At 50.5% G+C, this 27,153-nt stretch overlaps 1 protein-coding gene across 2 annotated transcripts in view; it reads left to right on the top strand.

Moving 5' to 3' along the window:
* Window positions 1–27,153, top strand: part of KCNN3 (potassium calcium-activated channel subfamily N member 3) — a gene marked incomplete at both ends in the record, with an annotated part of 172,457 nt that overhangs the window by 45,723 nt on the left and 99,581 nt on the right. For both annotated transcript variants that reach the window (XM_079698150.1, XM_079698149.1), the window contains one exon: window positions 6,483–6,578. In XM_079698150.1, the coding sequence (XP_079554276.1) occupies window positions 6,483–6,578 (96 nt within the window). The remainder of the gene's footprint in view (window positions 1–6,482; window positions 6,579–27,153) is intronic.

Raw genomic sequence — 27,153 nt, 5'->3', positions numbered from 1 at the left:
ATAGTTAAGTGTTCTGTAAATATTTATAGTGTGAATGGATGAGTGAATGAATGTTTGACCCATTGCAGGACGCCAAAACTATCTTTCTGAAATGCCTGGGGGAGCATCTTTGTAAATTGTTGCAACCCTAAAATGCTGATATTGGAGGTGCATTCAGCAGCCCCTGACTGAGAACCAGCTGAGTTTACCTGCACTGACATCTGTGCAGCAAGAGAAAGGGTGTTTGGCTACGAGAGAATGTGAGCTTTTTTGTGTGTGAAAAAAGAATGAATTTTTTCATATGCATTATTTTACTTTATCCTCCAGTACCTGTGAGAGTTGGTGCTGTTACATCTGGCTTGCAGAGAAGGAAACAGAGGCCCAGAGAGGTTAAGTGACAAGTCCAGTGTCACATAGCTAGTGAGCAGCAAAGATATGACTTGAATTCTGGCCTTTTGGTTCCAAATCCCATGTTATTTAGAAAGAGACAATGGTAATTTTCTTTGTTAGCTATCTCGTTCTATTTGAGGAGAAGTTGGCATGAGTGAGTTTTGTTGCTGACTATTTCACACTCACAATTTTATCATGTATAGAAATGCCTGAGAAAAGGAGAAAAAAAGAGAAATATTGGGAGTGTCCCTATGACCCGTGTATGTGTCATGGCCAGTGTGTGCCCAGTGCCATCAGCCATTAGGCTTCAGGGACTATTTGGTCCAAGAGTCTCATTTTACTGGGGGGTATTGAGGCCTAGAAGAGTGAAGCAGCTTGTCCAAAGCCAGGCATTTACCGTGGAGGAGGCCCAGACCCTCTGGGCCCTCTGATGGCAAGCCCAGGGCCTAGCTCCAGAGACCTCTTAGTTATGAGGCACCCTGGCTTCTTGGAACTTCTCCCTCCTCAGGCCTGTCGGAGATCCAGGTGCCCTTTGAAGCCCCCAGGGTCCACCCTCCTACCCCATCGTGACAGCTTTGCCTGTTTCCCCTGTTTGCAAGTTGGACATCCAAGGACGCAGAGGGTCTGAGTGATTCCATTCTGGTCCATGAGTGACCAAAATAGGATTCTGGTAGCTGACTTCTGGTAGGAACCAGGCTGGGTAGTCACTCTGAGAATGCCAGGAAGAGCCAGGGATGTACTTAAATCAGGCAGCTCAACCTGGGACCATGAGCCTGAGCTAAGAGATGAGCATGAGGGTGAAAGGTGTGGAGAGTGGACGAGAATGAGAGATTATGAGAAAGAGGCAGGATGAGAGCAGAGGAAGGAGGAAGGCAGGGGCTGGCACTGGTATGAAAGCACCAGGTTGAGGAAAGAAGCTCTGTCTCCGCAGAGAACAGCAATCATGAATGCAGTCTTCCTGGCTAGCGGATAAGGGGCTGGTTTTAATTTGCATAGCATTAATTAGCAAGTGTCTAATTAGGACAACCATTACAGAGCCACAGTATTAAGCTGATGCTGAATGTCAATCAATTGTGGAGCCTCTCCATGAAATTGGAGGAAAAGTTGACCTTATTAAACTGAAAAGATTTCTAAATCAATTATTTCCCAAGTCGAATGCACAAAACGTAAATCTTAATTCAGTAGATACAGACTTTAGATGATATTACCTCTTCCCCTTTAGGGGTTCCAGCCAGTGACAAAGATCATGAATGGATCACATATGTACACACACACACACACATACACACACGCACACACATACTTTGGGGAAGGCACCTGCACATCTTTACCTGATATTTAACTTCTGTTCAGTGCCCCTCTAGGACTCTGCCTGCATGGTTTTCTGTTATTTTCAAATGTTCCAAACAATATAATACATTTAGCTTCAAAGTCTCTGGAAAATCTACGGTAATCATTACAATTCTGGCTTGTCTTTGGAAGCTACAAGGCGACCGGGAGAGCAATTTGTATGGCTGGCTCAGAAGCTGGGAACACACTCCATCACAGTCTGCACAGCCTCGGGGGAGGAAGGGCTAGAGCAGTTCTGAGAAGCCTCATTGAAGAAATTGGAGGCTGGAAAGGCCTGACCAGCCGGGCAGGTGGGGTGTTGGTGCACAGGCAGGGCACAGAACCTGGAAGTAGATGATCTGGAGTAAATCCTGGCTTCTTCAATCCTGACTTGGCCATTTGTTGGCCATGTCCTTGGACAAATTAGGTAACTTCTTGGAGCCTCAGTTTCCTCCTCTGTAAAAGTGGGTTGCCGATGTCCACCTTGCATGGTAGGCCCCTACAGCAGTGCTTTATAACAGATTGTTGTCATCAACAAGTCACAGATCTGTGAAGGGCTGGCTCATGGCTTGGAGCAGAACAGGACCACGTGGATAGGGGCATCTTGCAGGAATGTGGTTCACCCTCCTTCCCTGCTAGGAATCCCCTCTACAGCACCCTTGATGGCTGTAGCCAACCTCTCCTAAGATGACAGGAACTCACTATCTCACATGGGAGCCTAGTTCATTTTGAAGGCAGGGGGGAAGCGTGGTATATAGAAAAATCTGATTTATAGCTAAAGTCTGGGCTAGCTGTATGACCTTGGAAAAGTCACTTTGTCTCTATGACCCTCAGTTTTGTTTTGTTTTGTTTTGTTTTTTAATCAGTAAAATGGAGACATTATGACTTCATCTGTAGGGTGAGAATGCGAAGTAATCTGTATAGAAGGCATAGTCTAGGACCTGGTATGTAGTCAGTACTTAATAAATGTTAGGTAAAAATAAAAGTACTATTATTAAGTAGTTTCAAGAAGCACTTATTAAGCACCTATTGTACTCAGATCATCAGAGGTAATACAATTGAGTACCCTGACACTTTATAGAATGACACTATATATTTGCAGTCTTTTTTTACATTAAAAAAGTAAAAAATTAAAAAATAATTGGGAATATACCATATTTACAGTTTTGGGGTCTGGGTTTTTTTTTTTTTTTTTTTTTTTTTTTTTTTTGCGGTACGCGGGCCTCTCACTGTTGTGGCCTCTCCCGTTGCGGAGCACAGGCTCTGGATGCACAGGCTCAGCGGCCATGGCTCACGGGCCCAGCCACTCCGCGGCATGTGGGATCCTCCCGGACCGGGGCACGAACCTGTGTCCCCCGCATCGGCAGGCGGACTCTCAACCACTGCACCACCAGGGAAGCCCGGAGTCTGGGTTTTTGACTTGATATTATATCATGAACCTTTCCTGATATCTTCAAATATTCTCTGCAGAAGTGGCTTTAAGTGGCAACATAGTGTTCCATCACTGGCTATTCTCCAATTTACTTACCCACTCTAATATTTTGGGGCATTTAGGAATAAATGGCTTTAAATAAACATCTCTCATCTGTTGGGATATAATTCTTAAGCATTCCTGTGTATTAAAGATATTACTCTATTGAAAAATTCTGAGTTGCAGGGGAGAAGTGTTGACCAGTTGACCACAGGACTCCCTTCCAGCCCTATGAGTCCCTTTGGCCCTTGGATAGCAGTGAGTGGGGGCTGAGCAGGTGTGTGTACATACACACATGTGGTGTACGGCAGCTAATTAGCCAGCCCTGAGTTGCTGCCATCACCCAAAGAACCATATCAATTTCAAGCTTCACTGGAGTTCAGACAGCAAAGAAAAGATGATAATTCAACATTTTAACAAATAGAAAACATTTCTAATCCAGCCAGATTTCTTTGACGTATTTTCCTGCTATTAAAAATGGTTGATAGTTTATTTTTTATTGACATGTGATTGATAGAGAATGCAAGGAAATCTGTGAAGTAGTGAGCATTCCCACTGATCCAGTGCACACTCGTCTCCCCATGGGGCTGGGGCTGGCCGATGAGGTTTTCACTGGCCAAAACCAAGAAGCAGGTGGAGTTGCCTCTTATGTAAAGGCTTTGAGTTTTAGAACAAAAGAAGAAGCTCAAAGGAGAGGAGACAGCATCTGGCCCCTTTCCCTTCACCTCTTCCTCTAAAAATGATGGAAAATAGACTTGGATTCCGATTTCAGTTACTTTCTGCCAAAAGAAATAAATTAGAGTTTGAAATGTGCAGCTGATCCCAAACCCTTCCCTGGGGAGGCATGATGCTCCCCAGATGTCAGACCCCTTTGAGAAGAAAGTTATGGTCATTTCTGGCTCGAAAACATCATGATCTGTCCCCAGTTGATTCCTGTAGGGAGGTAGTCTTGTCGTAAAAGTCTGAGTGTCCCTGAATTCACCACCTGCTCTCTTCAGCCCCAGTAGGTCTTGTGGTTTGGGTGGTGTTTCAGGCATCCAGTAGTGCTTTCGAAGAGTGGAACCTACCTGAGGGCTGGAACTGTGTTCTGTTTTCCTTTGGGCCCTTAACTGGAGCAGCAGAATACCCCCCAAGGCACCTCTGTGCATGTGCACTGAGTAAATGATTGCAGGCTGCTTTTCATTAAGTGTAGAACATGCAAGAGGCTAAATGAAAAGTGGATTATGCTTAGACCGTCGTCTCTGGGCAGGGCAGAATGGAGAATTTTCCCCACAGCTGGATGATCCTGTACAGTGTAGAAAGCTGGGGTTTGTATATAAGCCAGATTGGAAACTTCTGGTGGGGAGGGACCCTCTATAAATATCCTGCAGTATCTAGCATACTGTTGGACATCTAGCAGGTGGTCAAGAAATGGGAAGTTGTTGAAATCGTCATGAAAGAAAGAAAGAATGAATGAGCTCCTTCATTAGTTCTCCCTTGGGTCCCCAGCACTAGCTTGTGTCTGGCACAGAGTGGGCCCCAAAACTATATCAAATAAATGAATGGTAGATTGGCAGACACCAGGGAGAGCTGCTTCCTTTCCATCTCAGCCTGCAGAGGGTGGTTGAGAACTTGGGGATCTGGGAGTCCTGGGTTTAAGTCCAAGCCCTCCACTGACTCTAAGTGGCTGCCATATTGGACACACCCCCTAACGCTGGAGATCTCAGCCACCTCTCCCTCTGTCTCTGAAAGCTTGCTTTCTTGGACAGTGATGTCTCCCTCCCTAGCTCTATTGTAGGTTTCACGTGGTAATTAATCATATCCTACCTTCGAAACACCTTCCATTATTGTCTTAAGTAGTCATTTGGGTCTGTGTAAATGGGCACTTCTCACATTTTTACTGTTTCCCATTGAGAGTAGGCCTGAGGGCTTACGGGCAGTGCTCTGGGCTGGGAGTCAGGCTGAGAGTCAGAGGTCTTGGCTTTGAACTCTGGCATGAGCCACTCACCTCTCTGAGCCTCTGCCTGTAATATCTATAAAGCTGGGCCAGAGGCCAAGGGCTGTCTCAAGGATGGATGAGAACAAGATGTGAAACCACCTTGTAAACTGTAAGGTGCTTCACAGACATCAGACATGTTATGATTCTGGAGCATGGGGGCTGTTTCTCATGTGGCGTGCCTCTCTCAGGATGTGTGAGGCCACAACACAGTGCTTGGAACTACTGCTTGGCTTTCTGCTACCTTTGCTCAGGGCTGTGTTCCTGCCTTCCTTTGGGACTGGGAGCTGCCTCTACTCCCTGGCTTCCAAATGCCCAGGAGGCATCAGCCCTGTGGAGGAGGTGAGGTAGATGATAGTAGCCAGCCCTCACAGGGCCTGGCACCGGGCTAGGCATTTTACATAGACAAATGCCTTTATCCTTCACAGCAGCCCTGAGAGGTAGGTACTGATGTTATCCCCATCTGATGCCTGAGGCAATTGAGCACAGAGAGATGGGGTGAGCAGCCTGAGGTTACGGGACTAGTAAGCAGCTACGTCAGGGTTTGGATTCTGTGGGCTGGTCCCAGAGCTCTTGGTGCTACCCAGGGGACGTGGGTCCCCTAAGCTGCCCTGGGGCTGGAGGACTGCAGTGAAGGCAAATGGCCCACCCTGCCTCCCCCAGCCTCAGCTGGAGGGACCCTCAGGGCCTTTCTCCTGCCCAGGACCCCTATCTGCTCCTGTGCTCGGCCCCCTTCTCTTTCCAGTAGCTCCTCTGCCACCCTCGCTTCCCTCCCTGCCCTTGGCCCTAAAACGGGAGATGAGAGCTGCTGCCAGGACATTCTCATTCATTCCTGAAAGAACTCTGCATTGTCAGAGATGGAAGGGACCTCAGAATCCTCTGGTTCAGGTTTGTTAAGAGAAAAGAGAGGCTCAAGCTGGCACAGTATTGATGCCCAAACCATATAACAGCAGCATAGAAAAGAATTATGTTCATATGACTTCTGAGCATGGAGGCAAATATTCTAAACAACACATCAGCAAACTGAATCTAGGCATGTATAACAAACAGAATACATCACGCCCAAGCAGGTTCATCGCAGGAATGCAAATATGATTTAACCCTAGAAAACAGAGACTCAGAGGGCAGCTGCTGAGACGGAGCCGGCCCAGGGCCCAGCCCAAGGTACTTTCGGGGCTCAGGCTACCTTTGTGCTGTATCCCGCTCTCAGGAGGTGCTGGTGACAGTCTTTTCTTTGCCTTCACTGCCCCTCATCCCCACCCCTTAACACAGCCTCAGAGTAAAATGAGATGCTCCATCCCGGATTTCCCTAATCCTCTCTTTCCCTTTCTCCTGCAGGATTCCATGTTTTCGTTGGCCCTGAAATGCCTTATCAGTCTGTCTACCATCATCCTTTTGGGTTTGATCATCGCCTATCACACACGTGAAGTCCAGGTAGGTGCCTCGCCCACACCCCTTCATGCAGGGGCTATTCCTTTGCTCCAGGCTGAGCCCGTCCCCCCTCCCAAACCCACCCTTTCAGTAGCTACTTGGGCGATTTCACCAAAAGGTATCTGAGATTGTGGATCTTCTCTTTTGGTTTGGACCCTCGTGGGAGAGGGAATTGTGAGGCTGCCCTGTGGCTTTAGAACAACTGTGACGTTATCTTCAAGTGGGGATCCCAGAGGCAAACACGACTTCATGATTTGGGGGGCAGTCCTGCTTAGAATTTTCATTTTGCACCATTCTACTGTGAGACTTGCTTTGCCCTTTCTGTCTCTTGCCGGATCCTTCCTGAACTTGAGCCACTGAGTCCCCCAAGTGAAACAGACCTGCCTCCTGTGCCCCTGCATACACACACACACACACACACACACACACACACACACACTGCACCAGATACCACCGGGAATCTGTATTTCTGACTGGTGTAGACTTTACTCCCACTGGACTCTGCCAGGGAGGAGACATTTTCTAGATAGAAGAGAATCTGCTGTAGTTGAGGGGGCCTCTGTTTCTTGCTGCCCAGGAGTTACTTGGCACCCAGAGAGATATTGGCTTAACCTCTGGGGTGCACTCCAGTTTGGCCGATGTAAGGAGGATGGTTCGACCTGGGCTGGGAAGGGCAGGCAGGAGTGAGCAGATCTGTAGCATCTTCTCATGACAATGGGTCTCCCTCTCAATGGGCCCTTCGGGCTGACCTGCTCTGCTGGGGCCCTGGGTAGTTCTAAAGTATCCAGATGTTTTTTCTCACATGCATACGCATCTAAATATAACTCCCGTCATTTGGCTGGAGGAGCACAGATAGATCCACATCTGGGCAGCAGGCAAGAAATTGACAAAGACCAGAACTCAGAGTCAGAAAAGCTGGGGCCGAGTCTCGCCCATGACCTCTTCTTACAGTGTGTCTTTGGCCAGCCCTGAGACCTTTCTGGACTGGAACATGTGAACTTTTCCTCGTCTGGAACATGGGGGGTTTTATTCTGCCATTTATGGGTCGTTGTGAGGATGAATGGGGAGTGTATGAGAGAGCTCTGTAAACTGTAAAACACTTCAAATCTCATCGCTTTTGTCACTCAACATTTCTGGGCTGAGCGGCTGCACAGGCAGAGACAGGTCGGTGCCTCCTGCTTCTGGAGGGGCTCTGCTTTGTCACTGGGTGTCAGGGACCTCTGCGGATGGCCTGGGCGTGGGAGCCCTGGCTCCAGGCCACCTTACCTCCACTCTGTTGATGACCAGAGTCATCAACAATCTAGAAGGTGGGGACTCTTTAATCTCTGGGGGGATCACAGGTTCGGGGACTGAGTTTGTGCTCTGAAGGCTGAGAGTCCCAGATGCCACCAAGCAGCTTCCTTCATGGGGTCTGACCTGGACAACGCAGGTGGGCTTTAACCCAGACCGTGGTCCAGTCAACCCCAGAAAGGAGCCAGGAGTACAGGCAGGAGGAACGGGCCAGGATCAGAGACAGGACCATGAGTCACAGTCGGGGGTCCAGGCTGGGTTCACCCCACCCCAAACCAGCTGTGAGACCCATGTATCTCCTCAACTTCTCTGAGCCCCTGAACCCTCATCTAGAGGGCATCTATACTACTATGTATCACCTTGACCTGTGCAGAGGGGTTGCAGAGGCCAGAGAAAAAGGCAGAGTCATGAATTCATCTGTGATCCAGGCTTGAGGGAGGGGAGAGGAGCTGATCTCAGCCTCACGCCCGCACGATGGTTCCACTCAGCCTGACTGCTGCTGCTTTCTACTCCAGGCACTGGGATGGGAAGAGCCAGGCATCCCTCCCTCTGATTCTCTTGGGGTCCTGCCCCACCTCCCCCCAGGGCTTGCAGCCTTGGCTCTCAGACCTGATCCCACCCAGCTGCAGTTGTGACCTCAGTTCTGGCCTGGTGGCAGGGCCATGATGCTGATAGGCTAGCACCTTGCTGGGCACACTTTGTCCATCCTCAGCTCATAGCCAGTCTCTGCTTCACCCTAATTATGGGCAGCAGAGGATGCTTTTCAGTCACTTGTCTTGGCCTGACACTCACAGTTTGGAGAAACAAAGTGAAGTCAGTGGCATTAAATCCTGGCTCAGACGCTTCAGCCTGAATGACCTTGAGCCAATAACAACTTCTCTGGGCCTCGTCGGTTTCCGCATCTGAAGTATGGAAGTCATATCACCCACCTTGCTGAACTCATAAGCAGGGGGGGTAACAGTTGACAGTGCAGAGTGGGCCTTCATGAAATGGAAACTGGTCTCTTTCCTCTGACCTCTGTCCCACTGCTTCCAGCTGGACCTCGTCCATGTACAAGCTGTGCCCACCAGATGGTCACTGTCACAACTGCCCGGTACTGGCGGGTGGTTGGACTTCCTCCCTGCTCTGGCCTAGCCCTGCCTGCACTCTCAGCTCCCACTGCCCAGCCCCTTATCCTACCTGGCCCACCATCACGTGGGGAGTCACCAGAACCTGGCTCCCTCTGTGCCTCTTACCTGTCCAGTGAAGTTCTTTCTTCTGGAAAGGTCTAGTGGGACCTTCTCCTGCCAGAGGGAAATGGGAATGGTTTGGGCCCAGACAGTCAGCAGGACCCTTGTATGCACTCACCTGACCATATTGTGATTTTCTGTTCTATATCCTTTTCCCCACCCCCAGGGACAATGAGGCTGTTAATCTTTGTATTTCCAGGGACCCATGGTGTCTGACAGAGAGCAGGTGTCTGCAGGGCATATTTTGAATGAAAGAGTGCTGGATTCAAGCTATCTGGTTTCCAAAGCCTTTTAGACCATGACTCAGCTCTGTGGTCTTGGGCCTCAAGTTTCCACATCTGCTCACTGGGGATCCTAAGCACCCATCCCACCCTGCCCCCCACCCCCCGATTCTGTAATTCTCTGTTCGAGGTTGGTGTCCACCAGCTGGGGAACCTGCTTCCTGAGAGTGGTGGGAGGGTTATCCCAAGCGTGATTGCCAGTGTTTATCCAGAGGGGACGCTTGGAAAGCCTCTTCAGTAGGGAGAGGCCAGCTGCTGCTCACCTGTTGGGAAGTAGGGCAGGGTGAGGGTATGGCTCCTCTCCTCCGTGAGGTGAAGTCAGGGGCCTGTGTTAAGGATATGCTTGCCACTTCCTCATCAACACCAGTTACTGGTCACTTGGCTAAATTTTAGCAGGAACCAGATGACCGTGTTTCCACCTCCCCCCAGCCCTGCCCCAGTCGCTCACATCCAGGCCTCTGGCCCTGGCCCAGCACACACAGGAGGCTAGACGTACCTTCTAGAATAGTGTTCATACTTGTTATTAGTTTGGACAACTTGTGTTTTTGAGAAAGAAGACTCTGAAACATTATTGGGAACCTCTCAACCAAACTCTGGCTTCAAGTCATGCACCTGAGGCTCGGTAGGTCCTCAGAGGTGACAGGTGGGGGGTGCACCCATCACCAGTGCAGGAGGCCCCTCCAGCCTCTGTGGGCTGGCCTGTCACTGGGACTCACTGCCTCTTGAGGGAGGCTCTCCCTGGCTGGACAGTGTGAGTTCCAGAAAGTCTGCCCTTCCGCTGAGAGGAAACGGGCCTCTCTGAAAATTCCACTCAGCCCGCCTCTCTTCTGGAGTAGGGAAAAGAGGTGCCTGTGTTTCCCATGAGGCAGCCCCTGTTGTTTGAGGATGGCTGCCCCGTGTCTCCTTGGTCTCCTCTTCTCTTGGCATCTTGGAACACGGAGCCTTCAAAGGCCTGGGCATCTGTTCTCCTTAGGCTAGCGTGTCCTGGAAAGAAATGAAAAGCAAAATGCATTGGTTGTTTTGTTATTTATCAAAACTTTGAAAACTGCGCTCTCCCTTGGAGAGTCCATTTATTCCTGTGGTTTGGCGATCACCAGCACCTCCCAGATCGGCAGTGCAAAACTCCTCTTCCCAGGCTGCAGACTCACGTTTTAGGGGCCATCGGCACACCCCTGGCTCAACATGTAACTTCCTCCCTCCCTTCCTCTCTCCCTTCCTTCCTTCCTTCCTTGCTTCCTCTTTCTGTCTCTCTTTGTTTCTTCTCTTTTCTCTCTCTCTTTGTTTCTTTTCTTTCTATTGAAGTATAGTTGATTTACAACGTTGTATTAGTTTCAGGTGTACAGCAAAGTGATTCAGTTATATATATATATATTATTTTTTAGATTCTTTTCCATTATGGTTTATTACAGGATATTGAATATATTTTCCTGTATAGCTATAAAGTAGGCCCTTACTGTTTATACAGTTTATATGTAGTGGTGTGTATCTGTTAATCTCAAACTCCTAATTTATTCCCCCTTTGGTAACCATAAGTTTGTTTTCTATGTCTGTGAGTCTGTTTCTGTTTTGTAAATATGTTCATTTGTATCATATTTTAGATTCCACATATAAGTGATATATGATATTTGTCTTTCTCTGACTTACTTCACTTAGTATGGTAATCTCTAGGGCCATCCATGTTGCTGCAAATGGCATTATTTCATTCTTTTTTTATGGCTGACTAGTATTCCATTGTGTGTCTATATAATATCTTCTTTATCCATTCATCTGTTGATGGACAGTTAGGTTGCTTCCATGTTTTGGCTATTGTAAATAGTGCCACTGTGAACATTGGGGTGCATGTATCTTTTTGAATTAGAGTTTTCAGCTTTTCTGGATATATGCCTAGGAGTGGAATTGCTGGATCATATGGCAACTCTATTTTTAGTTTTTTAAGGAAGCTCCATTCTGTTTTCTGTAGTGGCTGCACCAATTTACATTCCCACCAACAGTGTGGGAGGGTTCCCTTTTCTCCACACCCTCTCCAGCATGTATTATTTGTAGACTTTTTGATGTTGGCCATTCTGACCGGTGAGACACTGAACGCTTTATTGCTCCCCCAATATCCTCCCTCCTCTACCCTTCTTACCCATCTAGTGCCTTCATTCATTCAGTGTGCACTTAACAAGGGTCTACTCTGTGCAGAGCCTGGGACAGGGGCCCAGTACTCTGTGCTGGAAACCCTGAAATCACTTTTGCTTCTCCAAGGGGTTGCCAATGTTGAGTGAATCCATGGCTGTAATGTCTTTAGTGCCATCCTGGAAGGCAGGACAGAAGGAGGCTGAGAACACAGATTTTAGAGTAGCCCAGCTTGCGTTCAAATCATGTTCTTTGTCACATTGTAGTATGTATGGTAGCCTTTAGCAAGTTACTGAATGCCTCTTAGTCTATTTCCTTTCTGAAAAATGGGACTAATAATAGTACCCATCACAGGGTTCTTGTGCAGATCAAATTAGATAATACGTGCAAAACACCTCAGCTTCAATGAGGACGTGTTTGCCGGGCTGACAGCATGGAAAGGATATCCCAGGCAGAAGTCTCAAAAGGAACAGAGACCCTGAGATGAGAAACTGCAGAGTGCGTTCAGAACGCCTCCAGGACAAGGTCCTGGGCAGTGGGGCCGGTCTACTCTGGAGCATGGCAGGACCAGCAGGAACTCATCTGCCTTGCTGAAGAGTTTTGGAACTGTCCTGTGGGCAGAAGGGAGAACCATGGAAGGAGTTCAAGCAGAGGAGAGAGATGATCAGATTTGCATTTTAGCTGCAGCATGGCAAATGTTGCAAGGACCAATTTCAGAGGCAGGAAGACTAATTGGAAGCATGTTTCCATGGTCGAGATGAGGGATGGTGACACCCTGAATCAGGCCAAGACAAGAGCCAGGACAGGAGAGACTGTGCATAAAAGATGTTGAACAAGTGGAATTGACCAGACTTGGTCAGTTATTAGGTTGGAGGTACTGTCTGTGGGGAAAAGAGGGGTCCAGCAGTTGCTTGGGTAACTCAGTGGCTGGGAGTGCCATTCATTATAGTTGAAACCGCAGCAGGAGGCTGAGGTGGGGAATGATCACCAGGTTAGTTTGGGAAGTTGAGGTTTGGGGGCTGAGCATCCAGCCGCCTCCAGGATAGTGATGCAGAGGATAGGCCTAGATGAGCAGGGGGCAGTGGGATGAGAGGAGGCATGGGACAGGTCCCCAGAGGGACATCATCGAGTGAGAAGTGGGAGGAGCCCACAAAGGAGAATGGAGAAGTCAGGGAGGTCAGAGGAGACCCCAAAGGGAGGGAGTCACAAAGCCGGGACAGAGAAGGAAGTGTCGGTTATGCCACAGGGGGGCCAAGGAGTTGGGAACCCCATTGGTCCTTTGCACCAGGCTGTGGGAAGGTCATTGTACCCTTCCTCAGCACAGTCACTGGGAGTGACAGTCACAGGGCAGTGGAAGGGGAAGCGAGGACCAAGTAGGAGGTGAGGAACATGGAGACACAATACTGGCCAGTCTTCTAAGAAGTTTGGCTGTGAATCGAGGGAAGGCGGAGTGGCAGCTGGAGAGGACACACTGCTGAGGGAGGGATGTTGGTCTGCTTGTGTAGCCTGGAGAAACTGCATATGTCTCGCAGCTGTCAGGAAGAAGCCAATTGAGAGGGAGAGGAAATAACCAGGGGCCAGGTTCTTGTCCAGGAGCACACAGGAGGGGAAGGGATCAAGCGCCCCAGGGAGGAAGTGCCCTGGCTCAGAGCCTGGGGGACATGATGGGGGGATGGGGAGGGGGGGTGGGAAGTGCAGACACACCCACACCTGGAGATGTGGAGCCGAGCCTTGATGTCCTTAATGAAGCTACAGGGGCAGGAAGCTGCAGGACTGTGCCTGGCACACAGCATGGCTCAATTAATGTTTGTCTAATTAAAATGGAGGGACTGCTGTGAACCTAGGATAGGACATAGGCAGTGGCAGATTTCCCATCATCCAGTGTGTGGATGGGAACTTATAGATCATTAATTTCAGTTGGTGGTTATTGGCCATATTCAAAGTAGAAAGCATCAATCAGATCAAAATCTGGTGTGGGCCTCCAGAGGCTTCCAGTCCACTTCAAATCTGACAGAAGGGCTTCCCTGGTGGCGCAGTGGTTGAGAGTCCGCCTGCCGATGCAGGGGACACGGGTTCGTGCCCCGGTCCGGGAAGATCCCACATGCCACAGAGCGGCTGGGCCCGTGAGCCATGGCCGCTGAGCCTGTGCGTCCAGAGCCTGTGCTCCACAACGGGAGAGGCCACAACAGTGAGAGGCCTGCTTACCACAAAAAAAAAAAAAAAAAAAAAATCTGACAGAAATATAACTATAGTGACAAGATATAGGTCTTCAACCTCATGAATTTGAAACAGGAGACCAATAAAAGGGGAGACTTTTAAGTTATTAGATGTGTAAAAGTGGATATTTTTATTAAATAGCAATAGAGTTCTCAGCTGACAGGGAAATTACTTCAAATTGTAGGACATAAATTATATTCAAGAGACAGCTCACATTGCAAAAAGGCTCACATGCCATGGCATGATGGTCCCATAGGTTGGAGCATCCTCCTGGATATGTATAACCTGCTGTCACGGGAACAGGGGCATCTGGAATGCAGGAGTGTCACTGGTCCAGATGCCTTGGGGGCCCACTGCTAAATGAGTCAGGGGCGTCTTCCCATCAGGGAGTGGACTCGATGGTTCAGGCTGAGTCTTTTTTTTTTTTGTGGTACGCGGGCCTCTCACTGTTGTGGCCTCTCCCGTTGCGGAGCACAGGCTCCGGACGCGCAGGCTCAGCAGCCATGGCTCACGGGCCTAGCAGCTCCGTGGCATGTGGGATCCTCCTGGACCAGGGCACGAACCCGTGTCCCCTGCATCAGCAGGCGGACTCTCAACCACTGCGCCACCAGGGAAGCCCCAGGCTGAGTCTTGCTCTGTGCTCTCACTCTCCCTTCTCCCTATAGAAGAAAGTGGGCTCAAGTCATATCCTGAACTTATCTGTAAGGTAAGGACTACTATGTGTCAGACATTGAGAATCCAGAAATAATTCAGACCCAGTCCCTACCTTTGGAAGCTACTTGTCCTAGACCTTGATCCACTGTGACCCAGGCTGATAAGCCCTAAGGTATGAGGTGTGTGTGAAATACCATGTGGCCACAGTGGCCCAGGCAACTCTCATGGAGAGAAGAGGCCTAACCAAGCCATGTATTCACTAGGAGCAGAGGCCTTGTGTATGTTTGGGATGAAACTGGCCTGGAGCATTTCAGGGGCGTGAGAGAGAAGAGAAAGGAAGGTGTGTCTGTCCTCCAGGGGAGATGGCAGCTGCCTCACCCTGGTGGGGCTGGGGTCTCTCCTTGCAGGCCCCCGATAGATATTTCCTAAGGTTGTCCCTGGCTGGTTGGCTGATGGATTTGAATCGCCTTCACTGGGCTCACAGATGGGCCAGTGGCCAAGGGACTCCTTTAGAGCTGAGCAGATTGGGGACCCCTGAGATCCCAAGACCTCCAGATGGCCCTGTCAGCCTGCTAGGTCTGAGGACATGAGCTCCTTAACCCAGGTGTGCTGCACAGAGAGGAGGAGGGAACTCTAGGCCCCCAGGGTGGCTCCAGGACCACAGGGCTTGACAGGAAAATTCTGGATGGTGGCCTCCTCTGCTGAGCTCACGGCCATCTCCTACTCCATGCTAATGAACACTCCTTAGACAGATGGCAGCACACGAGGGAAATTGGAAATGGGGGGTGTGTCCAGGGGACAGGGCCTGGCTAGGCCACGGTGCATGAGCTGAGGATGCCGCCTGCCCTCCCACCGGCCCACCTGCACCTGTACAGCTGGAGAGAAAGGAGGAAAGAGGGGGCGAGTAGCTGCTCAGTCCAAAGGCCATGAGTCCTTGTCAGACTACCCTCCAAATACAGAAAGCTGAAAGGATGACGCGTTAGCAACCATGTCGGTGACGACGGTGTCACCTCATCTTGTCTAGTGCTTTGTAGTTTTGGGAGTGTTTTCACATGTCTTGTCAGACCTCTTGCCTGCCTGACTTCGCCTCTTTGACTTTTAGGGTTCAGCACAGATGCTTCCTCCTCTAGGAACCCTTCTGGCTGCCCCCACTCCCCGGGCAAGGCGCCCCTTCTAGGAGTTGGCTGGACATGGGCTCTGACACTATATCTCACGTGCACCCGCTCTGGCTGTATGTCCATGGTGGTGGAGGCTGACTTCGATTCACTGCTCTGTCCCATAGCCAAGAGCACCCAGCACATAGCAGGGATTCAATAAGTGTTACCAAATGAACGAACAGCAAGCCTGAGGGGCAGACAGGCCGATTTATTCCCCTCGCTCCATAGAAGAGAAAACTGAGTCTCTATGAGACTGAGAGACAGGCCTGAAGTCCACAGCTCTGGCTTGTGCATCGTGAGGGGTCAAGGGTCTCAGCGGGCTGTAACCTGTGAGCTGGGCTGGCCATGCCCTCTGTGACCCTCCCCACCATCCTCTCATCCCCTCTCATCCCAGGCCTCAGTCCCAGAGCCTCTTCACTCTCAGATCTGTGGCTGGCCATGGATTGCCATGGTTACCACGTCAGCCCTGGCAGTCTCTGTGTGACATTTTGGTTTTATTTGCTAAATATTTGAACACTTGGCTTTAACCCTCTCTGCCCCAGAGAGGGCTTTCCTGCCACTTTGCCCCTTCCCTAGGGGCGATGGCCTCCTGCTGCTTTCTCCGGGCCCCAGAGACCATGGGGCTGGCGTGCCTGGGGGAGCAGCAAGGCTGTTTCTCAGCTGCCTGTGTTGACTTTCTGTTTTGTCAGTTGGAAATGTCATCCTGTGTCATGCTTCTTGACAGGGCATGTGCTGTGTCTGTTAACAGGTGTGAAAACTGTTGCCCTGGGCATGTTGAGACTTGCCCCAGCAGGGAGGGCCGGTCCCAGACTTCCGGAGTCAGCTGCCTGCGGCTCCATTGACTTCCTGGCAATTGCCTCTTGCCAAGTCCTCCAGAAGCTTCCTCAGCTCCAGGACTCCAGGATGTCAGGGGTGTCCTCTGCCCTGAACCCTGGCAGGGGGACAGAGGGGAAACTGGTTTCTGGAGGAATCAGTGTTTGTAAATGGGGAGGTAGTGTCACCTGCCCTCCCACTCCTCCTCCCTGCTGGTGCCGGATGAGGTGGTGCTGGGAGGCTGAATCCACCAAGCTGTGTGTTACCTTGGAAACCACACACCGTCCTCACCTTGGGAAGTGAGGGCGTGCCGAGGAAGCTTCTCAAGAAGCTTCTGCTGTAATTCAGGGATACAAGAGATCACCGTCCAACATGGGCAGCTAAGTGAATGACAGGGTTGAGAAAAACAGCCCAAGAGCCTGCCCCATCCAAGGCGCTTCCACCTAGCAAGCCTCTGCCCCCTTTACAAGGTGAGAGGGACCTGTGGCCTGGTCTGTCTCGGGTACCAATCACCGTGCGAGCTTGGATAAGCTACTTGTCTCTCAACGTGAGTTTTGTCATCTGTAAAATAGGCAGATTGGATCAGATGATCTCTGGGGCCTCTGACTGTATCCAGGATTCCATGCCTGAAGGATGCTCAGTGACAAGGGGACAAAAATGTGGGGAGAGTAGCTATGAATGGTTTTTGATAACAAGAACTGATAGAGTTTGCATTCAGGAGGCCCTCATATGGGACTGTCCCAGCAAACTGTCCCTTCTCCTAACTGCCTTGCTTCTCTGCCCAGAAAGGGAGCTGGCTGTCCCCTTAATATAGCCTTGAACTTGAAATAGCAAACAATCGAAAGAACAGTTCTTTGGCTCCAACATCCTAAAGTTTAAAGGTGACTCCTCTTAAATCTCTTACAAATATAATCTGGTCAGACATCGTAAAGCTTTTAGGATAATTAAAGTCAGTGACCGTGTTCCCTTCCTCAGTGTTCAGTTCCAGCTTCCTTCCATGAATACAAACTCCCATTTCTTCAGAGTCACTGGGGAGCGAGTGTTCAGCTTAATTCTGTTTCCCTGAGAGTGCCGATGTGTACTGTCCGTGACTTTTTCAGAGTTAATTCATTCTATTTTGTATTGTTGTTATTACTATTTTCAAGTGATGATCTCTTCCGTTTTCCATCAGGGATGGGCATCAGATCCCCTGTGCAATGTCTGGGCCCCGCAGGCTAATGAACCCCACTGACTGGGGATGTGTGTTTGGAAAGCACCACAGGGTTCCAGGGCTTACTCCTGATTAAGAAACATCGTGCTAGCTATAAGCTCCGCAAGGGCCATGCTTTCTCTTAATCGTCTGTGTGACTGTCCCTGCTGTGCCAATAAAGGGGGTTGTACGTAGTGGGAGTGTGATGATTCTAAATCTGGGCTAAAGATAATTGACTCTCTGAGGATTTGGGAAATTGGAAGGCCTGGTAGAATTTTTAGTGTTTGGAGACTTCCTTACCATTTTCATTGCATTATAAGACCAAGAAAATTCTGATAATTCTAGTCTCTGTTCAGCAGGAAGCTGAAGTCACGTCTTTTTGCTTTTAAGAGAAAAGATGGCAAAATCACCACTGCTCAAATTCTCCCAAACCCAATAATTGGAAAAGAGATGAACTGTGCTGAGTTTATCTCTGAATTAAAGAATTCAATACAATTCAATCCAGCAGAATTCCATTTCCTCTGAACATATCACCAATACAAACCTGGTGGGTGGGTGGGAGGGACCCTGGGCTTGTGGTCAGTAGACCTGGGGCCAAGTTGTGACTTTGCCATTAAAACTTTTTTTAAATTATTGTAAATGTATATCATGTAAAATTTTACCTTTTTAACCACTTTTACGCGTACAGTTCAGTGGTTAAGTTCACCCATGTTGTTGTGCCACCCTCACCTCCATCCATCTCCAGAACTGACTTTGTCATTTTTATGTAACCTTCAGTCACCCGATGGCCCATGGGTGTGGGCTCCCCTCTGAGTATGGTGGACTTTTTTCGTACACCGCCCCCTACCAGCATCCCCCGAACTTGCCTTCACCCTGTCCCGACATCCTCATATCACAGGCCCAGGTTCTGATTCCAAGTTTAGATCTGGAAAAAGGTTTGTAACTCCACAAATGATAATAATGACAGGCTCTATTTTTGATCTCATATGTGCGGGGAATTGTGCCCTTTATGATCTCAATGAATCCTCATGTCAGTCCTGTGAGGTGAATTCTGTTACTATCCCTGTTTTATAGATAAGACAACTGAGGCCTAAGAAGGTAAGCGATGTGGCCAAGGTCATGTGCCTGGTGAGAGGCAGAGCTGGCCTCAAGCGGGCTGTCTCCAAGCCTGTTATGCTTCACTTGGGGAGAGCGCTCCATCCTTGGTCTGTCTCTCCTGCCCCTAGTTCCTGCAGTACAAGAAGGCGGCTTGGAATTTGGGCTCAGCCATGGGGACTCCCCTCCAAAACAGGGCAAGGGCTCACATGAGGAAGCCAAGGGCAGAACAGCAACCCTGCAGTAGCGCCCAGGGCCCTCAGCCCCAGCGGCACCTCCAGAAGGGACCTCCAGCCTCTGTTCTGCCCTGGGGTGGCTCCTCTGCCTGTTAGAAATCGCTTCCTTATCCTGGTTTCCCTCTTGTCTTCCTCTTGGGTCCCAGGCCTACCCCAAGGATGAGGTCCAGCACCTTCAGGGAGCTGGGAGCTTGCCAACCCCAGGTAGCATTCCCAGCCATCAGGACTGGATGATGCTTTGGTTTCCCTGCCTCCCCTCCTGATTCCTGCTTGGCTAGAGCCTTCTTCGAAGCTCTGGCTGCCTGGCTGGGCCCCACACTGGGTCTTGTTCTTTTTTGCTCTCTCCCCACCCACCGGCTTCTGAGAGGCTAGTTCCTGCTTCCCTGCCAGTCCCTTGGCCCTCAGGACCAGCCAACGCCTATCTGGGCTGCGTCTGGTCTTCCCTTTGGACACTGAGCCTTGGGCCGCCAGTGGCTGGGGTGGGTCAGGCTTCAGCAGCCCCCTCAGTTTCCCCACCCCTCTTTCCTCCTCGTCCTGACTGCCCCTGTGGTAAGGGGCCAACAGCTTCATACCCAAGCCCCCCTGGGTTGGACCCAGGACTTCCCAGGGTTTTCTCCTGCCCGCATGAAACATCCCCAGCTTCCCTGGCACTGTTAGGAGCCCTGTCTCCATCCTGTCCCCACTCCTTTGCTCAGTGCCCTTGCTCTGCACCTGCCCAGGGGTGTGAGCTGCTCAGGACAGAGGACCACCTACCTGCTTTCTCATTCCGTTACTGCAGCCAAAGACAGCCAGTGCACCTGACTTGCATAGCAGCCTGTTAGTTCACATGGAGTGGAATGTTTATTAAAGCCCTCTGTCTTCTTCACAGAGCTGCCAAGCCACAGGCCTTCACCCCCTGCCCCTGATCTCCCACCCTTGCTTGTCCAGTTGGCTTTTGGGGACGAGAGCTGCACCTGTCGTTTGCCTCTGTTCCTTTTCCCTGAGTTTGTTTGGTTTCAGCCCTTCGTTCTAATCTGTCCGGGTCTTTTAGCATCTCACTCAGCAGCCCATGTTTGGGGCCCTCCCAGCTTCCTGTCCTCCCACATTTGATGAGCCTGACTGTGATAGCTTCATCCAAGCCATTGATACAAATGTGGAACCAGAAATGGAATCTGGGGAAGTAAACTTCCTTTTGTTGGATTAAAGGCAGGAGGAATGGAGAAGAAGAAATTCAAGGCTTTGCAAATCTTTCTCATTCTAAATATTTTGTGGCCTCTCCATAGGCTGTGGTTTTATGCTCCCTCCTAACCCACCCGCCAAATAAGTCCGGCTGTGCAAGCACATCGTGTAAGTGTTTACTGAGTGCTGCTCTGGTGCGGGATAGAGCTGTGAGCTGCCGAGTGGACCCTGCCTCTGTGCTGCTCAATGGTCTGTGAATGAAAGGGTGAGGTGGGCGCTTGGCCACCTGGCAGGATTGGGTTGTCACAACGCTGCCCCAGTAGGCTGTGTCACGGGAGAGTGTTGCCGGACAGCCACATGCCCCTGGGGCTCCAGCGTTCCTGAAGCCACTCTCACTGCAGCAGCTGGACTCGGCTGTGACTGCCGACCTGTGGCTGCACTGCTCACAGCCACAACCAGAGATCAGTGACCAGCCATGGTGGAGCCATCGCCAGGTGCAGGGCAGCCGCAGCCTCTGAACTCAGTACCCCGAGGCAGCTCCGTGGGAGACTGGCTGGGGAGACAGGTACACCCCTGACGCTGGTCTGCTGCGTGAGTGCCCGCTGGCCCTGCCCCTCGTGGCCCTCAGGTCCCCAATTTGTGCAACCAGGGCGGAGAGCTAAGTGCTCTCCAAGACTCCTCCCAGCTCTCTCTGGTGCCTCTTGCTAGAATGTGCTAGAAACCTTATTGATGTGAGAGCAAAGAGAAATGACCACCCCTGGGTGTGTGTGTAGAATGGTGGGGGATGAAGCGGGGTTGGGCAGGGCCATATTTGTCTTCCTGCTGCCATTAGAAATAGCAACCGCTTTCCACCTCCCCTGAGGACTGGACAAAAGGCGATTAATTCATCTGACACGGAGCTATTGAAGGTCCTGTTCTGAGCCTGGCACCATGCGGACTGCAAGGTCCCTGCCCTAAACGGGCTTGAAATCTAATGGGGAGATAAGCTCTCAAATGCTCACAGGCCTTGGCTGCCAGGTGTTGGGGGCGCAGGTGCGGTGGGTACAGCAAGGCCTTCCTCATGGGTGGGAACGAGGCCTCTGCCTCTGGGGCATTTGAGATGGGCCTTGAAAGCTGGGCGGAGTTTCGCAGATGCAGGTGGGGTGAGGGGTGCTTTAGGGGAGGGGACCTGCTGGAGCAGATGTGGAGAGCTGGGAAAGCTCAGGGCTTCTGGGGAATGAGAGAGATGCAGTTGGCCATAAAGGCAGTGGTAAGAAGCGAAAATAAAAAGAAAGCCTGGACCCAGAACCTGGCAAGTAGGATCAGGAGAGATTAGGCATCCTTGTCTACAATGGTAGCAGCTCCTAGCTGTCCATCAGAAAGGGCTCAGGGATGGCAATCTGATGGGGGGATCAGAGAGGCCAGAGAATTGATCCCCAGGTTGCATTAGCAAAGCATTTTACCTAACATTGAGAAACCATCAATAGTCAGCATTAAGACCAAGAGGTGGAGCTGGGGGTGGGAGGACTGGTGGAGATTATGGTGGGAACCCGCCCCCTCTGCAAGCTTAAGCACCTACTCTGACTTTAAAGCATAGCATTGAGCTTGAGAAAACGTTGAAAAGCTCCTTCCTTGGGGGAACTTTAGACATAAAGACGACAGCAACCTGGTACACTCTTGTTCGAGAGGGAGAGGAACGGAAAAATACCCCTCCAGGATCTGAGGTTCTGTGATCTTGTTAACGGAACATGACCCCACTGGGAGCCCGGGCCTCCTGGGGAGCCCTAGTTTGTCTTGTTCTGTCGGATCTTCTTAGATGTTTAACTGCACGGATGAGATTTACAAGAACCTCAGGATTTTACAGTTTGGCTCTTCTCTCATTGTTCCCTAACCCAGGCTCCCCAGCGGCCTCCCTCAGGCAGGGAGTTCGTGTCCTTCCTCTGCCTGTGGGATCGGGGAGGGGGTGTGGCGGGAATGGCCACCCTTCTGGAGTGCTGGCAGGATGGGCTCCTGTCCCCAAGGCCTGGTTGTCGCCTGCAGGAGCAGTGATATCATTCGAAACTGACATGGGAGCTTCTCAGTTTGTAGTGGGCTTGAAAGGTGCAAGCGCCGGGAAAATGGAGGAGACGTGCTGCCTGAAGCTTGTAAAGGAGCCGCTGACTTCGAACAGGACCCCATCGTAGCTCTCGTGCCCCCGATGGCTTATCCCGGGAGACCCTGCCACAGCTGCCCGGCCCCAGTGCTGTTTTTTTCCTCTTCTCAGTTTCTTTACGACCCTCTTATCAGCATCTGCCTCTTTCCACCTTCTCTTCCATCTTCTCTGGCTCTCCTTTCTCGCTCTTTCAACATTTCCTGTCTTTCGTATCTAAACATGTGGTACCTGTCGCTGTGGACTGGCATCACGTGTGTGTGGCTTTCAAGCTGAATTGACAGGGCTGAATTGACAGCCGATACTCCCTGGCTCTGGCAAAAGAGAGGAGGACAATGAGGGACAGGATATCTTATAGCAGAGAACATTCTGATCTGGGTGTCCTTTCAGGATAAATTTAGTTCCCAGGGCTGGTACACGTTCTAATTTGGTGGGAGTCCTTGGGCGCCCACGCTGGGGAGGGGATGAACCTCTCCTCACCTGCCTGGTCCACTTCAGGGGCCACGTGAAACCCAGGTTTGTGATCATTATGTAGAACTGCGATTATGGCAACCCCGAGCTGACACAAGATTTATTCATCTGGGACCAGATTCCCTTCAAGCCCCTTTTTAGTTGTTTGTAGTTTTTAAAGCTTCTACATTTTCATGGCTGGCCCATTTCAAGGTATAAATACAGATTAACTGTCTGTACTAGCTGTGTTCTCATCCTCCCAGGATTAAATCAATAATGACTAAAATAGGGCTTCCCTGGTGGCACAGTGGCTGAGAGTCCGCCTGCCGATGCAGGGGACACGGGTTCGTGCCCCAGTCCGGGAGGATCCCACATGCCGTGGAGTGGCTGGGCCCGTGAGCCATGGCCGCTGAACCGGCGTGTCCGGAGCCTGTGCTCCGCAACGGGAGAGGCCACAACAGTGAGGGGCCTGCGTACTGCAAAAAAACCCCCCAAAACCAAAAAAAAAAACACAAATAGAGATAACAATAGTACTTACCTAGGGTTGGTTTGAGAATTAATGATTTTATCTATGTAAAAGGGATTAATCAGAAGAGTGTCTGGCACATGGGAAGACTGTATAGGTATTTGCTAGTATTACTACTCTTGCTCTCCCTGTTCTCTTAACCTGGCCCTGTGGGATTCAATTGTATTCAGCAAACACTGATGACCTACTCGGTGCCAGAACAGGAAGGAGTAAGAAGTGTTTCCTACCCTCAAATAGCTCACGGTCTTGGGAGGGAGTGAGGGGTATTGAGAAGGAGTCAGACAGGTGGGCAACTCGTAATACAGTGCGAAAAGTTTGAACCAAATTGCTAAGGGATGAGAAAAATAGGGACATTCATGATGTGGGGATTCAATGGGACCACGGATTGTGAATTCTAAGCACTAATAAAATCTTAATGGGTTTTGTCCCTACCGTCTACACTTGTGAAGTTTGGTCTGTAACACTTAGACTAGTTGTGTGAATTGTGAATTCAGGTCAATTGTGTTAGTGCTAGCTAGTCAATGCATTAATATGTCCCAATTCCTGCTTAAGATGCCCCTGATGGGAGAACTTGCCCCTGAAGAAGGGGCTGGTTCCCTGCCAGGAAAGGGTTACCATCCCAGTTTGCAGCTGGAGTCCAAGGAGGGCTTGTCATGCAAATGAGGGGGGGTGGGCGGGATGGAGGGGGTGGGTGTGTGTGGTCAGGGAGGGCAGTGGCAGCAGTTAACAGTGGAGTTTGGAGTTGCTCAGAAAGCCCTAGGCTTGGGCTTAAAACCCCCAAGGAGAGGGATAGAAAGTGCCCGGATGGGAAGCTTGGTTGTGAAGGTGGCTGCAGGGTTAGTGGGAAAGGAGAGGGCAAATCCTTGGTGGGAGAGGCTCTTTAGAGAGGAGTCCTCCCATCCCCTCCAGCCCAGTGGCTGTGGCTCCACCCACGCCCCTCTCTTGGCTCGGGGCTTCCTTGCTCAGTGTTGGCCCTTGTTGCTGGCCTGCAGCTGCAGCGTATCTGCCAGCTGTGGGAACAGCTGTGCACTGACACTGGGCTGAGTTGCCCCCTGGCACCTTTCCCATCCCGCCTGGTTGAACATGCTTAGAAACAGGACTCAACACTCCTTGGGTTCTTACTGTAAAATATGGGCTCAGAGGCCCAAAACTCCTGTCTGCCTGTTGAGGACAGTGCAGCGAATGCTTGATAGGCTTGTGGGTTTTCTGGTTTTGAAGAAAATCACCTGTCTCGGGCAGACAGACGTTGATGAATGTGTTTATAGGGGCTATACTGCAAGCCAATAATGATGCCAGATCATTACCGAAATGACAGGCATCAATTCTGACCTGCAGCTCAGAGGGTTTTATTGTCAGAAACATCATTTAGACCCCCCCTCTCTTGGGGCAGCCTGCTCCATGCTGCTGACCTTTCAGCCGCGGCCCTGACCTGACTTGTGGCAAAATGTTTGCAGTTGGCTGGGGCGCCCTGCTAATCCATCCATGTGCCTTGCTGGTGGTCAGTAGTGTCCCTTTTTGTTCCCCAGCCACTGGAGTCTCTAGGAATCTGCACAGGGAAGAAAAGCCCTCGGGCTCATTGGTGGGTAGGGCCCAGGGGGATTTCTGAGCCACTTCCTAGGGCCTGGCCAGGGCCCAAAGCCCAGTGTGGTACAGCTGGAGCAGAGGCAGCATGACAGGGAGGGCTCCATCCCCAACAAGAGGCACTTCACAGCCTTGGTGAGATGGGACAGAGGGCAGAGCCATGACGTGTCAAGTACATGGAAAGGGCCCTCAAAGACAGACAGGCTCTCCCTTCCAACTGGTCAGAACACCTACGTGAAGAGGCTAGAGAATAAGGTCAAGGAAGAAGCCTCCGAGTGACAGCCAGAGGAAACCGGGGAGTGGGGGCCACTGGCATGGTCTTGGGGTCCCATGCGTGCCTGAGTCAGCAAGTGGAGCCCTGCAGGCAAGCACAGGTTTCCTGGGGTTGAGTATGATGCCTCGCAGTGGCTAGAGTGTTTCAATAAATGGATCCTATTTTTTTCTGTAATATTCTAGATATTGTGTCTTGCCTCATATTCTCAGGGTTTTGAATGGTAGCCTGAAGCTGGTAGTCTTCCTAAAACATGACTCTGAGTAGGTCATCCTCTCTTCACACACTCTCACCCTTTGGTGACTTCTAGATAAAGCTGAACCCCTGAGCCTGGATTTCAAGGCGCCACAGTGTGGCTGGCCTCCATGCTGCCTGGGTCCTGCCCCAGGCCAGCTGCCTGTGGTCACTGAACACGGACTAGATCTTACCCGCCCGCCTCCGTGCAATTATGCAAACTCTCCTCCTTCCTGGCTGGCGAGTGAGCTCCTGGACACGGGGTTGTATCCTGTGCTTCTCTGCGCAGGTTTGGGTGAGCACTGCCTGTTCGTACTGACCAGGTCAGGATACATACACATCGATGGTTAGTCCCTCTCCAGCCGAGACACAGTGGGTCTGGTATAGATCCAACTCTACCTCTTATTAGCTATATAATCTTGGGCTAGAGGTTTAACTCTCCGCCTCAATTTCCTTGTCTACAAGCAGAGTCACTTTATTACCTTCCTTAAGGGGTTGGTGTGACCATTAGACGAAATAATGCACAGAAAGCACTTGGCAGAGCGTCTGGCACAGGGTATGAATTCAGTGTGGTAACTGCTATTAGTTTTGTTGCTACTTTAATTTCATCCCACCCCCACTGTCAGTGCCTGGCGACAGTAGGTGCTAATAATTGCAGGATCAATGTGAATCAATGTTGAGCTATGTTCTTATTCCCCTGCTCTCGTGGCTGTAGCCCCTTCCCCTTTTGGTGCCCACGTGCCTACCCCTCGCACCTGGCCGTCATGAGCATTCTCGGAGCACCTGGGCTCTGGTGGAAGCAAATGGAGCACCAGAGGTCAAGTTCTTCACACTTGGCTTGCACATCCTCTTGGGGTGTCAGCTCTTCAGGCTCTTCTCAGGGACCTTTTCCAGGTCCGGCAGTTGTTGGCTGGAGATGCCAGCTATGGAAGCAGCTGTGCCTCCACCATCTTGCCTTATTCTCCCCCCTGGATTTTTTGCTCTCACTTTAGCAGGCAAGTGCACTTAAAAATAAGTGGCAAAAGCTGCGCTTGTTTGAAGTGAATGTAAGATATGTCACTCTCAGAAACAGATTTTGTTCTTGCTGTATAAAAGTATAAGAAATAGATATCTAGTTAAGGAACTTTTTGGGCCAGCTCTTCTTTCAGGAGGTGGGAGCGAGCGTCCTTTGTCCTTTTGGCGTGGGCTCCAGGGAAGAATGAATGTACCTGCTTCAGAGCTGTCAGCACAGCTGCTCAGGGCTGGGGTTTTCTCATTGATCTATTTCCCTCCAGTGAATGGGTTCTACAGAAGCTGCAGAGAGATTTCCCCCTAATGATTGTGGATAGAAAAGAATAAAAAGTGACTCTGGGGGTATCTTGGGCCCTTAACTGTCATTGCATGCTGACACTTCATTTCAGAATATAAAGGGTCTTCTCCCATTTTGCCAAGATAAATGGTTCTCTTTAGTCAGGAACACAGAGCAAAGAAACAGGGCTTTCCGTGTAAAATTGAAGGGCCTCCTCTGTGTGGGGTGAGGGTGTCTCCCCTCCCTCTTCTGCTGGTCACTCCCAGAATATCAAAGAGAGGAAGCTGGAGGTTGGAATCCACCGGCCAGCTTGGGCCCAGGACAGCTCTGTGGAGTCTTTTTTTTTTTTTTTAAATAAATTTTATTTATTTATTTTTGGCTGTGTTGGGTCTTCGTTGCAGTGTGCGGGCTTCTTATTGCGGTGGCTTCTCTCATTGTGGAGCGCGGGCTCCAGGTGCGCGGGCTTCAGTAGTTGCAGCACGCGGGCTCAGTAGTTGTGGCTCACAGGCTCTAGAGCACAGGCTCAGCAGTTGTGGTGCACGGGCTTAGTTGCTCTGCCGCATGTGGGATCTTCCCGGACCAGGGCTTGAGCCCGTGTCCCCTGCATTGGCAGGCGGATTCTCAACCACTGCGCCACCAGGGAAGGAAGCCCTGTGGATAGAG

The sequence above is a fragment of the Hyperoodon ampullatus genome, assembly GCF_949752795.1.
Source record: "Hyperoodon ampullatus genome assembly, chromosome: 2".
Classification (NCBI taxonomy): Eukaryota; Metazoa; Chordata; class Mammalia; order Artiodactyla; family Ziphiidae; genus Hyperoodon; species Hyperoodon ampullatus.
Note: the sequence above shows the minus strand (reverse complement) of the source record. Positions and strands in the feature narration are given on the sequence as shown.